This window comes from Megalobrama amblycephala, linkage group LG4 (genome assembly GCF_018812025.1).
Source record: "Megalobrama amblycephala isolate DHTTF-2021 linkage group LG4, ASM1881202v1, whole genome shotgun sequence".
NCBI classification, from domain to species: Eukaryota; Metazoa; Chordata; class Actinopteri; order Cypriniformes; family Xenocyprididae; genus Megalobrama; species Megalobrama amblycephala.
In genome coordinates this window covers 53020016-53033787 of record NC_063047.1, presented here as the reverse complement: position 1 = coordinate 53033787, position 13772 = coordinate 53020016, and the positions used below count along the sequence as shown (strand labels likewise).

The following is a 13772-nucleotide window of genomic DNA, read 5'->3' as shown; positions in this document are numbered from 1 at the left end:
ATACTTCTATAGAGACAGGAATAAAAAGGACCTCGCTTGGAAGAGTGTCGGTGAGGAGATTGGGCAACCTGGTAAGTTGTAAATACACATTTCACTTTTGAGTCACGTACACGTTTATCGACCCGCGAATACAAAGCGGTAGCTCTCTCGATGAACTCACGATCAACATCAGCCATCTTGCAAACAGACAACCGCCTAGCACTTGCCCCTCCCACAAGAAGCGGATTTCGCCTCGGACGCGCGTCAATTTCGCTTTGAATGGTGTGGAGCAGTGGTTCTCAACCTGCGGCCCGTCACGAATGTAAATGCGGCCCGCGATAAAATTAGTGAATTAAATAAATATAAATGAGCTATAATGCTTTATTTGTCATATAAAATAATTTTGGTGAGCATTTATTATTTTCAGACATCAGGCAATGTAATGACGCAATCACTCAGTTGAAACAAACACAAGTGCGCGCTTAGGAAGAATTCAAACAGTAGCCATTAATTTTGTAAATTTAAGCCTCAAAATGCTCAAATTTGTCATTAAAGGAGAAAAACTAAAATGTGGAACATACAATGAAGGAACACATGCAAACAAGAAGAGTCGCAGCATCAGCAGTAAAAAGAAGAATGGAAGAATCAGTTGTTAATGAGCGAGATGGGCAGCCTTCCTGTTTGCTCTGTAGTAAAGTACTTGACAAGCAAAACCTACAATTTCAAAAGACTGAACTGTGAATTCGATGTGTTTGTTTGATGTATTTTAAATAAGTAAAAAATAACCGCATCAGCTCACCCGCGGCTGGAACGAGCCCAACTCTGCGCTCGCGGATCCGATGCTGCGCGAGGGATTGCGACATGACAGAATGCTTGATATCGTCAGAGATTGTAATTACAATGCGCTCAGTGTTGTTTGTAAAAAGAGCAGAGTAACATTTGCTTAATAAGGCGTTTATGTGATTGTTTGGTGACAATTGCGATGCTGTTGAAGAGAGTCACAAAGTCATACAGAATTAAATAGCAACTTAAAGTGATTGTATATACAGTTTGTGTTCATTGAGCATTACTGATTATTATTGTAAAGCTAATGTCAGTAAGTTAGTTTTTATTTGTTATTTATTGTGTGCAGCATCTAGGCATAATAGTATTATCTGCTAATACCATAATATTAAATCTGATTGGTTTGCATTGGTGACGTCATATGTAAATTATATGCGGCCCGTGAGACTTGCACTTGGACCATTGTGCGGCCCACTAGGAAAAAAAGTTTGAGAACCACTGTCCCACGCCTTCCCTATTCTACTTACGGGGAAAAAAAAACTGGCGCCGCGTTCGTTCCATAAGTTGAATAAGGAACATTTTATTTGAAAGTGGACTAATCCTTTAAATGCAGGAAATATTTTCACATTTTATTCTACAACATTTCATGTTTTATTTCATGTTATAGCTTACATTTAGCTTTTTACTTCTAGTGATTGTATTTAGGCTTCTAAATTCACAAGTTATGTTTACTTGTGAAGATTATCACAATGAACAAAATGTAAGAATCATAAATTAGTTACCAAGGGACAGGGTGATGCAAGAGTTTTAGTGCACTGAATACTGAACTAGGGAGCTGATCTGCCTATGCCCCATCTAGCAACTGCCTACAAACCATCTAGAAATCCTTCTGGCCACATTCTAGCAAATCAACATTCAAGTGTAAAAAAAATTAGGCCTAAATATGCTTTAGATTTTATGGCTATTTTTTCATCTTTCAGACATTCTAAAGCCAAAATGTAAATTTTTGAAGAACTTTACTTTTCTAGTTCTAACATTAACGCTCCACATCACGTTTTTATTTGCTGTTTTAATTCATTGCAACAAAGGTAGCTTTCAGAACATGCTATGGCAGAAAACACGTGTGTCTGTCTAACGAAGTACCAAATCATTGGGCACACCTTCCCATTTATTTGCATGCGTAAACCCGCCCCGACCAAAGCGCGTAATACGATTGGCCCACTGGTGCAGCGTGAGTGGTTGCATCGGTAAGGTCAAAGGACGACGTCCAGAAGTAACCCCCCCTCGCATCACACCACCGTGATGCTGCTGTCAAAGAGGCTGGAGCTACACAGCCAGTGCCATTATGCTGCTATATAGCCTATTAGCCATCACCGGAGAGGAGATGGCCTTCAATTAGGAGGGAATTCACTCAATCGATTTTATAACGCCCGTTTACACGCATCAGAATTGCTTGCAGACTCTTTTCGCACGGTGAGTACATAAGCTTATTACTGGGAGCGAGTGCCTACTAACAAGCTCTGCACATGACACTGTAACAGTTACATACTGGATGGATTTATAAAACATCAACAGCGACTTTGGCTGGCGAACCTTCGCGGATCATATGGTGGGAGGGTTTGTGATGGTATGATGAGTTAACTTAGCATGTGTGCTAGGTTGAACGGGTTGTACTGTTTCTCGATATAAGTTGAAAGATGATGAAATTATGAATATTATGCTAATTGAAGGCAGTTGGTTATGGACTGAGTACAAATGAGCTCTAATGTAAGCGTTAGATGATTAAAAACGAGTGTTACACATGGTTGAGGGTCCGGGATGTTCTGAGACTCGTTCATCAGGTTCATCAGGCTGGATGAGCTGCATTTATATTTTTTACATGTGTCAGTCCTGCAGGTAAGTTGTTAAATGTAGGTACACGTTACAGTTGTCAGACGGGTTCAAACGGAGTCAAACGTAAAATGGCTAACGTACAATAACGCTATTGTTACAGAGTCTTGTACTTGTGATACATTGATGGGAGCTGATGACACTATGGTGTTTTGATAGCCATAGTATTTCAAAGACATAGTGCATGGCCAAAAACATAATACTATGGTGCTATGTCCATAGAGCATCACTTACAAAGTACTAAAAATACCATTATGCGTGGAGGAAGTACGTTACATCGTTTTAGCAACCTACCATGTAAATATCATGGTATTTGTAGTACAGTCATGTGTCAAGTGCTGGTATTGTTGACTAAAACTCTTAACATTTCCGTTAATTGATACAAAGGTAAAATATAAATATTAAATAAATCTTAAAAATGTTTCCTTGACAAATAACTGAAATAAAAAAGTTCACATGGTAAATTACATTAGTTAAAAAATACTTATAAAGCATATTTTAGTCTTTTACAATTAATTTCAACATTTACTAATACATTATTAAAATGAAAAGTGTTAAGATTGTTTAATGGACCTGAGCTAATATGAACTTACAATAAACAGTTGTTAGTTTATTAACCAACAAAGACTAAAAATACTGTAACAAATGTATTGCTGGTTGCTAGTTAATGTTCGTTCATGCATTCACTAATGTTAACTAATAGGACCTTATTGTAAAATGTTACCTAAATATTAAAAAACAAAAACTAATAAAAAAAAGACAAAATCACTTAACAGAATTACAAAAACTGAAACAAAAATTAAAATAAAAACTGAAAACATAAAAACAATTTAATTCAAATTATTAATAAATACTATAATAGTGTATAAATAAAACTAAAATAATACTGTCTAGAACCATGGTATTATTTATAGTACTATCTTATGTTACTGCACTTGTCTCTTTTCTAGTAAGGCATGACTTTGATAGCGACTGTTGCTTTACACACATTTCATGAATATAAAGCAAGTTCCAACATGCATTTCTAGAATGTACGCTGTTGAATCAAGAAAATACACAAAGTCACCTGTTTGTCAGTCATATCTATTTAATAAATCACAATGACATCTCAATGACAAAAAAAAATACCATGGTATATGAATATGGTAATTATTCATTTCCAATTCATATCAAATCATGATCTTAACATGTGATACACATATTTGTGTAGCAAGACCTGTCACAGTGAGTTTGCTTTTATTAAATTGGCATAAAATGGAAATCTGAATGTGAAAATCTTTTTTCTAAATACATCTTATCATGAAAGACTCATCTATGCATTGTTTAATTTTAAGAACATTTCTGAGCTCGTAATTTTTAATCCGGCGAAATGACAGACTTCTTTCTGGTGATGTATGCAGGACTTCTCCATTTAGTTTTCTTAAAAAAAGAAAATATCTGTTGCTACCAGTGTTGGGCAAGCTAGTCTTAAAAAGTAATTAATTACTAGCTCCTAATAATTACATCTACAGCAGTGTAATTAGATTACTGTACTAATTACTCTCTCTAAAAAGTATTTCATTACTTATTACTAATTTCTTTCTACATAAATCCCATATCAAAGTCGACCAGTTGAACAATACAGGGATAGACAAGAAACTGCTCTTTTAATTCTTTTAAAAATAATATAATGCTTGCATAAATTATTCTTGAACTGACCAAAGTATTTAAAGGGAGAAGGTTACATAAAAAACTAAAAAAATAAATAAATAAATAAACTTTTGATGTTAAATCCACTACTGTTTTATATAAAATTGTTCTATAGTATATACCGTATGTAATGCATGTACATAAGAAGTAACTAATTAAATTACAGAGTAATCCCTTACTTTATTTTTTCAAGGTAAAGTAATTAAATTACAGCAATTAATTACTCTGTAAAGAGTTACATCCAATACTGGTTGCTACTTTCGTTACATTGTGACTAAGTACTAAGTACCTTATCCTTGTTTTTATGTCATATGTTCATTGAGAAAAAATATGTATAATTAAGTAAAATATGTAATTAAGAAATCATCTTTTTGTTGTAGTAACTTTTGCGTGGTTTTAAAGACTTGAATGCAAATGGATCTTCTCTTTCCTCCCATAGTGCTTGCAGCCTGTCAGCGTGGCCCACCAATGGCAGAGCAGGACTCCACTGAGAATAAGCTTCCAGCTGTGGCTGCACTGCACTCTCACTTCATTGTGGGCTCTGTGTCCGAGGACAATTCTGAGGATGAGACGGCAGGGAAGCTGGACCTGCAGTTGGAGGAGAATCCACGCTCCCTTTCCCCCTCCTCTGTCAGTTCAGACAGCACTTATGAGATGGGTTTTGACAGCCTGGACGGAGCCTTGCTCAATATGAGGTCAGAGGCGCTTTGTGCTCTTTGTTTGCAGTTATTGTGACATAGATGTCCACTTTCACCAAGCTGTATCACGCTTGCTGTGTCTGGTACTTGATATCAGGGTGCTTGAGTTTTGATAAGACTAGTGCTGATTGTCTAAATAAGTGATTACATTTGATAGTCCATGTATAAGTATGACTGAGGAAAGTATGCAGCAGCATTGTGCAAAATGGTGGCTTGAGTATACTAGGTTCATCAAGGTTCATCTGGGTTCATCTCTCTGCTGTGCGAAAATGTGCACAAGCACCTCTCTGTGTGTTTGGTTAACTTTGGTTACACTGCCAGCTTTTGGAAGCATTTTGCATCTCAATGCTCACTGGGGTCTCACACAGACATGTCATAATGAGTGGTGTTGAGTGTGTGTTGTGTGTGTCCAAGTGGTGATGCTTCAGAAATAGTTTGGAGCGTAGGCGCCGATTTATGTTTCTGCCGGTCGGTACCCACACTTCATAGCGCCACCTCCCCAACACACAATGAGAAACTTGCGTATGTCTTCTTTAGGGTGACCATACAACCTCTTTTTGGACCTAAAAAAATGTGGCCAGGATTTCTAAATCTCAAGTGTCCGGGATTCGATTATTAGGGGCCAAGCACCGAAGGTGCGTAGGCACCTATTGTAATCGTTGCCGTTCTGTACTCTTATTACTGGCCAAGCACCGAAGGTGCGGAGGCACCTATTGTATCTGTTGGCGTTTTTTATTTTTATTTTCGATTATTCTTCTTCTTCCGCTCTGTAAGTCTATGGCAGCCCATAGAACCGTATGGTAAAAAGTTGTGAACTTTGGCACACAGTTAGAGGACCGTCTGAGCTGTGTCCATAGCAAATTTGGAGTCTCTAACTCAATCCCTCTAGCGCCACCAGCTGTCCAAAGTTGCGCTCATGTTTATGGTAATAACTTTTGAACCATATGGGCTAGAAACAGAATTCTTTTTTCCTCTGATTTCTTGGGTCAAGACGAATCAAATGCACTATATATATGCACGATCATATACGAACATATACGTCATTTTCCGTCATGAAAATTTTTCCGCCATTTTGAATTTTCTGAAAAACCTACTTTTTCAGACTCCTCCTAGGCCGTTACTCAAGTCGATTCCTCAAACCGTTTTTGAAAAACACGCGAACGAATTGTACATAGTGCTTGTGAAAATGGAAGCAAGGCTGTATCTCTGCAATGCTTTATCGTATTCAGACCAAACTTGGTACATGTTATCACAAGCATGACCTGAGGCATCATGCAGTGTTTCAGCACAGCACCACCTACTGGTGCGGAGATATGAAAAATGGCTATTTTTGCTCATTACTTCTGATGGGTTTGTCCAAAAATCATAGACGATTCACCATTTGGTCTCGTTAGATTCAGGGCATCATTCTGAGTTGAATGATATACAATTTTCCCATATCGGACATTTTGACTGTCGGCCATTTTGAAATGTTTGCTAAAATTAACATATCGTTATGAATCTCGGTATGGGTCATCAGGACAATGCCCTGAAGGAGCCTGAGAAGTTTCGGTGCAGTGCCACCTTGTGGTTGAAAGTTATAAAAGAATTTACAAAAATGTTAATAACTTTTGACTATATTAACCGATTGTAATGGAACTGATATCAGTAGATTCCTTGGGTCATTCTAAGAACATAGATATCAAATTTGCCATAGCCAGCTGAACTTCCTGTCCGACATATTGTTTTTCTTTAACTTTCAAACTTTGCTCTAATTTTCACCAAAACTGAACCGTATCATCTTCAGACCAAGCCGACAAAAAGTTATGGATTTCAAGTTGATACGTCAAACAGTTTTCATATACCGGAGCAAAGAATTTGACGAATAATGCAAAAACGACTCTTGAAGCTGTATCTCTGCAATGCTTTGACATATTGACACCAAACTTTGCAAGTGTCATTGTCACCTCACTCTGACCATACCACAACAATTTGGACACAGCGCCACCTATTGGTCGATGAACCAAGTGACGAACCAGTAAATCCTCATTTTTGATCATTTTTCAGCTCTTTTGCCTAAAATGATCTTAATAGGTCTTTAATTGCTCACTGTTGCAGTTAGTCTGATGCTCACGGCCGTGTTGGCTGGCTTGTTGTGCCACTTTTGTGCTTTGCCCCGTAATTGCTGCTTGCAGCTATATTTATATAATAATTTCCGTATATAGACTAATAAATTATTTGCACCTCAGAGCACGTAGATGAAACAATAAACGCTGTCATATCATGCTATCTTGCATTCAGATGCCTGGTGTTTGTGAACGCAATTGTGCGAAGGGCTTCTGGGAGGAAATTATACAGAACCACTTTAATGACAGACTTTGCACAAGCATTACAGAATGACTAAAACAGCATTCCAGATGCTGTGCAACGAGATCGCTCGGCTGATTGGTGTAGTTATGCTGTCCCATCGCAAAGTCACATATGTCCTTTTTTTTTAAATGAGTGATTCCATCCTATGGCCATGAAAAGAAACAGTGTCATGTAAAAGGTGTTAAAAGCTAAACTATTTCTTTATTTGTTTTTAGTTATTCTACTGTTGAGGGGCAAAAGTTGAATGGAAAGGATTTATCACTTTATGTATTAAAGTTCAATAACATAATTGAATGTTATGAACTAGCCCTATATACTTGGTGTTAGTTTTTCAAGAGTACTATCTTTTTCTCCATGCGATGGTGAGCTTGATGAATTCATTACACAAAAGTGTCTCGCGAAGAGAAACACAAGGACTACAAATACAAACTAGGGCTGCAACTAACGATTATTTTGATAATCAATTAGTTGGCAGATTATTTATTTGATTAATCGGATAAAAAACCCAATTTTCTTATTTTTTTTTTATTTTATTGAAAAAACAAACTATTCAATATCCTGCCCAATGCTGTCCTTCAAGTAAACGTGCCAGCTGAATACTATGAAAACATATATAGTGCATAGATCTATATTATCTATGCTACAGTACAATATATGCAAAAAATCTAAAGCAAAAGGACAATTTAAATCTGTACATTAACAAAAAAAAAAAAGATAATAATAATAAAAATTATAAAGAAAAACACAAACTTGTGTTAAAGGTGCCCTAGAATTTAAAATTGAATTTACCTCGGCATAGTTAAATAATTAATTCTGTACATGAGTTCTGTACATGGAAATGACATACAGTGAGTCTCAAACACCATTGTTTCCTCCTTCTTACGTAAGTTTAATTCAATCGGGATCATTAATATGTACGCCCCCAACTTTTGCATATGCCAGCCCATGTTCAAGGCATTAGACAAGCCAGTATTAACGTCTGGAGCTGTGTGCAGCTGAATCATCAGACTTTATGCAGGTAAGCAAGCACGCAAGGACATTAGCGAAAAATGGCAGATGGAGCAATAATAACTGACATGATCCATGATATCATGATATTTTTAGTGATATTTGTTAACACTCTGAGGTCTGAAAACGTGCCGGCGCGTTTTGCAGGTTTTTTTTCACATTGCAGCAAAACAGACAAAATACTCAGTCATTTTTTGTCATAGAGACATAAGTAATATATCAATTGAAACTATAGAATATCTTTTTATTTGTATACACTCAGAGTAAAAACACAATGTTGTGCTTTTTGTAAAATAAAGAAAACTAACATGATGCGTGATTTCTCCTCTCCCTCTGAACGAAGTCCAATCTGATAGTTCTCAGAAAATGAACTGTAACTTAGTGAATACTAATCACAGAAAAATTAAACTTATGTCTAAAAAAACGTTAAGATGTCAGGTTTTAAATCATGTAAGTCAAATCGAAAACAAACCTTCTGTGTTTATGTAATCTGTATGAAAAGAGAGCCATGTCAGAAGTCCGTGATTCAGCTCATTATCCGCTAATGCGGCCACGCCCACGGAGGGAGCGCTATTCAGACGCAAATTCAGTCAATACATGCATTCATCGTCTCAATCGTGTATTTATTGTCTTGAAAAGTGTTTATCTGGATGTAAAAGTCATGGTTAGAGAGCTCTAGAAGACATGCAGTTAGTTCCTGTTTTCTTTTCTTCTATAGATGAATTTTAGATGAGTTTTTGTTTCTTTAGCGCCCTCCGGCTGCAGTATGAATTGGAAACTCCATTCATGGAATAGCCTCTTCTTCTTTTAGATGAATTTGTGGACTAAAAATGCACAGAGAGCGCCCTCCGACTTCAAGGATGAATTGAAAACACCAGCGCTCATAGTAATGACAATGAATATTAAATAAATATAACTTCTCTGTATAGAAAATTGACATAAGCATATGAGAATCCAATATTTCTCAAATGTGCATGCTTTTAAACTAAAAGCCTATATTCAGACTCTTTGCATCACAGAAATACATTATATTTTAAAGTATAATATAAAACCATTACTTTATATTGTAATAATATTTTTCTGTATGTTTCATATATCATGATGAGCTTGAGACATCACAGAAGGTTTTTTTTCACAGCCTACCTGACTGAAATGCCTCATTAATATGCAAGTCATTTCAGCTCATTACTATCCAATTCTTTTGTCTTCTCAGGTGAGAATGGCCCATTTTTCAGTGGTGATTCACGCCTCCATGCATACTGTGTTTCTTGGCAAAAAGTGTCTTACAAAAACTAAATCAATATATTGTTTTATATGAAGGAGTAGGCAGCATAATTTTTACATAATTTTGAAGCAAAAACTCTAGTTTACAACCTCCAATACCCTAAAGTATTGTAAACACAGATTTACTATACTTTTTTTGGCCTTATTTCAGTGACTTAAGTTTTTTGTTTTTTCAGTAACCACGCATAAACAGTATTCCTTCAAAAACACAAACATGTACATACATGTTCCTCACATATTATTGTAGCCTAGTTTGTGCTGAGTACAGTGTAATGACACTTTTGTCATTTATATGTTTATGAACAACTGAAAAAAGCACAAATGTCAGGGCATGTCAAAACTTCTCCAGGCCCCAAATCAGCCTCAGACTCCAGAGGGTTAATTGTCTTTCTAAATGTTTCATTAGCATGTTGCTAATGTGCTGTTAAATGTGGTTAAAGTTACCATTGTTTCTTGCTGTATTCACGGAGACCAAAGCCATGTCGTTATTTTCATTATTAAACACTTGCAGTCTGTATAATTCATAAACACAACTTCATTCTTTATAAATCTCTCCAACAGTGTGTAACGTTAGCTTTAACCCCTTTTAGCCACGGAACACTGTCAAACTCATTCAGAATCAAATGTAAACATCCAAATAAATACCATACTTACATGATCTGATATGCAGCATAACGAACACTTTGTAAAGATCCATTTTGAGGGTTATATTGGCTGTGTGAACTTTGTTTATGCAATTTATTATAGAGTTGCGAGCTTGGGGGCGGGGAGCACGAGCATTTAAAGGGGACGTGCACTGAATCGGCGCATTTCTAATTATGCCCCAAAATAGGCAGTAAAAAAATTGTATAATAAAAAATCTATGTGGTATTTTGAGCTGAAACTTCACAGACACATTCAGGGGACACCTTAGACTTAAGGCCCGTACACACCGGGACGAATATCGCACGCGTTTATCGTCAGCGTTTTTCGAGACGTTTTTTGTGTTCACACCCAAGCGATTTTCACCGGCGATGCGCCGAGTTAAAGTGCAAATTCATTCCCTGACAGTATGTGGCGCTTGTGCTTAACGGTAGTGCAAATAAACATATGATATTAATAAAGTTAAAGAAGATAAAAAAAAATGCATATATAAAATGGCATAGGCCTACATTATATTTATTTATATAATATATATATATATATATTAGTCAGAAACGGTAGTGCAAATATGTCACAATGACAGTAGTGCAAGTGAACGGTAGTGTAAATAAACATATTTATGAAACAGACATTCTCAACTATATTTCTTGAATGTAAAAGAAAAAAAAAAGTAAAAATACAGAAATAATACACATCTGTGGCAGAGCACCCATAGTGTGCATCTCAATCAGCTCTCTACTTCACTAGTCAGGGCACTGATCAGGGAGTCGGCCACATTCATTTACATGGTATACTGATACACGACCTAGGAAGCTAGGGAGCTGTTTGAGATGCAGGGATAGTTTGTAGGGGTCTTCCTCGTCTACTTACTTTCTCTTCGTCGTCTTGTGTGCTCGGCAAGACCGTTTTGTGCTTGAGCGCCACCAAGTCGTGTTTTACTGTAACTTCAGCAGCTCCAGGCACGTGAACAAAAGCACCAATCTCATTGGTCGGCCAGTTTTTAACGCGGCGCGTCAAACCAAAAAAACGAACCCGAGGCGTTTTTTTAAAAATGACGCTTTTACGGCTCGCGTTTTTCGCGTCGGTGTGCACACTCACATTGGCGCCCGTTGTTTAGTCAGGAGGCGTTAAACGTCGGCGAAAATCGCGCGCGATATTCGTCCCGGTGTGAACAGGCCTTTATATTACATCTTGTGAAAAGGATTCTAGGGCACCTTTAACAGATAAGAAGAATGTTCAGCAGGAACAAACACATTCACTCTGGACACAATAACCTGTTACTGTCATTTCTTTATCATGTAAATGTAAGAAACATCTAACATATAAATATTTGATTACACGCTGTTATCACTCTCATAAAATACTTGAATTACATGTTGACAGGTAACAGATTGAAAAAAATTACTAGAGACTACAAAGACATAGGTCTTTTAAATTACCACTTAGGTCTAAACTCATGTCACTTTCTATTCATCACTATTTGTGTTTTATAGCTACGATGAAAAATAATTTAACTTGTCTATCGAGAGTAAAACTGCTAAAGTGGGCAGTTTTACTCTCAATAAACAAGTTAAATTATTATTTTGGGGAGCCTGTGGCCACCTGACCAGACCACATGCAGACAAGTACTTTCAAATCTGCTGTTTGTATGCAACCTTGTGAACATCATTTATTTAGTGAAATAATTAACACATACTACTCCTCATATTGTATTTTTTGTTTTCTGATTTGGTGATTAAATATATATAATACGTCATGCCTCAATGTTCAGAGGAGTGTTATAGGACAGGGGTTGCGGTGCTGAAACTGCCTGAGTGGGGCAATATGCCCCTCCTCCCCATATCGCTCTGCTATTGGTCAAGGGGCGGGGCTGTGGTGGGCAAGCAAAAAAGGAAGTACATGGGAAGAGAAGGAAAATTGAGGAGACTGAGAGGAGGGGGGACATTCCAGTCCTTCCCCCTTAAAGGAGCACTTTATATGAGCCAGTGCTTGCAACATGAAGACTATGTTAGGGACAGCATACTTCTATACTACTCATTCTATTTCTGCAGTATGTATGTAAAATATGCATTTTCTCTGTCTTGAATAACTGAATGATATCCTACATTTGCCAATCAAAGCGTATTATGTGAGATTCTGTATCCATTTCTAGAAGAACCAGACACAGAAGTAATATCTGCTTTCTTGACTCAAGAATCAGATTGTCAACAGTTAAGACATTAAAAAAACAACAACAAAAAAAAACAACATATTATATGTTTTTTTTTTTTTTTTTTTATATAAACTTACTATTTGTTATTATCTAAATAGAAAATGGGATTCCCTTGGCTACATCTAACATGCACATAGCATGCTACTGTTTGATATGCAGCATGTAGCATATTGCTGAGTGATATGCATAATGCATACTTTTTCACATACTATACAGTGATTCTCTACTGATTTGGCCTTGGGACTCACATTTGCCAATGGTCATTAAGCTGCCAGGCAAATTTATGTCTCAAAAATGGTTGGGACACAAAAGTACCTCACTATACTTGACTAGTTTTTAAAAATACAATAAAGTTAGTAAGTTAGTAGAAACCACAGTCATCAAAAATATATAGAAAATAGCACAAAATGAAAATAAAGTGGTATTTAAGGTTAAGAAAACTACAGGTACCATGGTAAATACACAATACTAACATGCACTCTTAAAGGGATAGTTCATGCCAAAAAGAAAATTTTGTCATCATTTATTCACTCAAGTTGTTCCAAACCTGTATGAATTTCTCTGTTCTGCTGAACACAAAAGATATTTTGATATGTTTGTAACCAAACAGTTGTGGGGCACCATTGACTTCCATAGTATTTTTTTGTCAATACTATGGAAGTCAGTGGGGCCTATCATCTGTTTGGTTAACCATATTCTTCAAAATATCTTCTTTTATGTTCAGCAGAACAAAGAAATTTATACAAGTTTGGAACAACTTGACGGTGAGTAAATGATGACACGATTTTTGGATGAATTATCGCTTTGATAAAACATAAGGACACTGATCCTGATGAATAGAATGAACATCATACCTTTATGCAAATCCTTCCCCATTAACACAGTGTACCAGTTATGTAATTTATTGGTACTCAGGGCCTGAATTTCTGCACGGGATTATGGGTATTGCACATATTTTATCAAAAGTGTGCACAGCCTCATAAACTGCTCATGAAGACCAAGTTTAGTTCTTTGCGTGGCTAATAAAGTAAATGGTCAAATACACACAAATTTATGAACGAATTGCTCGTCTGGGCGAGTATTCACATAAATACAGTTGGTTATGAACATAAAATGCGTGTGTAACAGTATAATGGATCAGTGCATTCAGTTTTAAAGAGACAGCAGCCTAATATGTGTCTGTGTCATTAGTGTTGATAAAACAACAAACAAAAGACAGAGAAAATCACTCACTGCTC

The 13772-nt window shown here is 36.6% G+C and overlaps 1 protein-coding gene across 15 annotated transcripts in view; it reads left to right on the top strand.

Moving 5' to 3' along the window:
- The first annotated feature begins 2040 nt into the window (after positions 1-2040).
- acaca (acetyl-CoA carboxylase alpha) overlaps positions 2041-13772 on the top strand; it is an 87366-nt gene continuing 75634 nt past the window's right edge. For all 15 annotated transcript variants that reach the window (XM_048189967.1, XM_048189968.1, XM_048189970.1 and 12 more), the window contains exons 1-2: positions 2041-2235; positions 4781-5036. In XM_048189967.1, the coding sequence (XP_048045924.1) occupies positions 4810-5036 (227 nt within the window). In that variant the 5' untranslated portion in view covers positions 2041-2235; positions 4781-4809. The remainder of the gene's footprint in view (positions 2236-4780; positions 5037-13772) is intronic.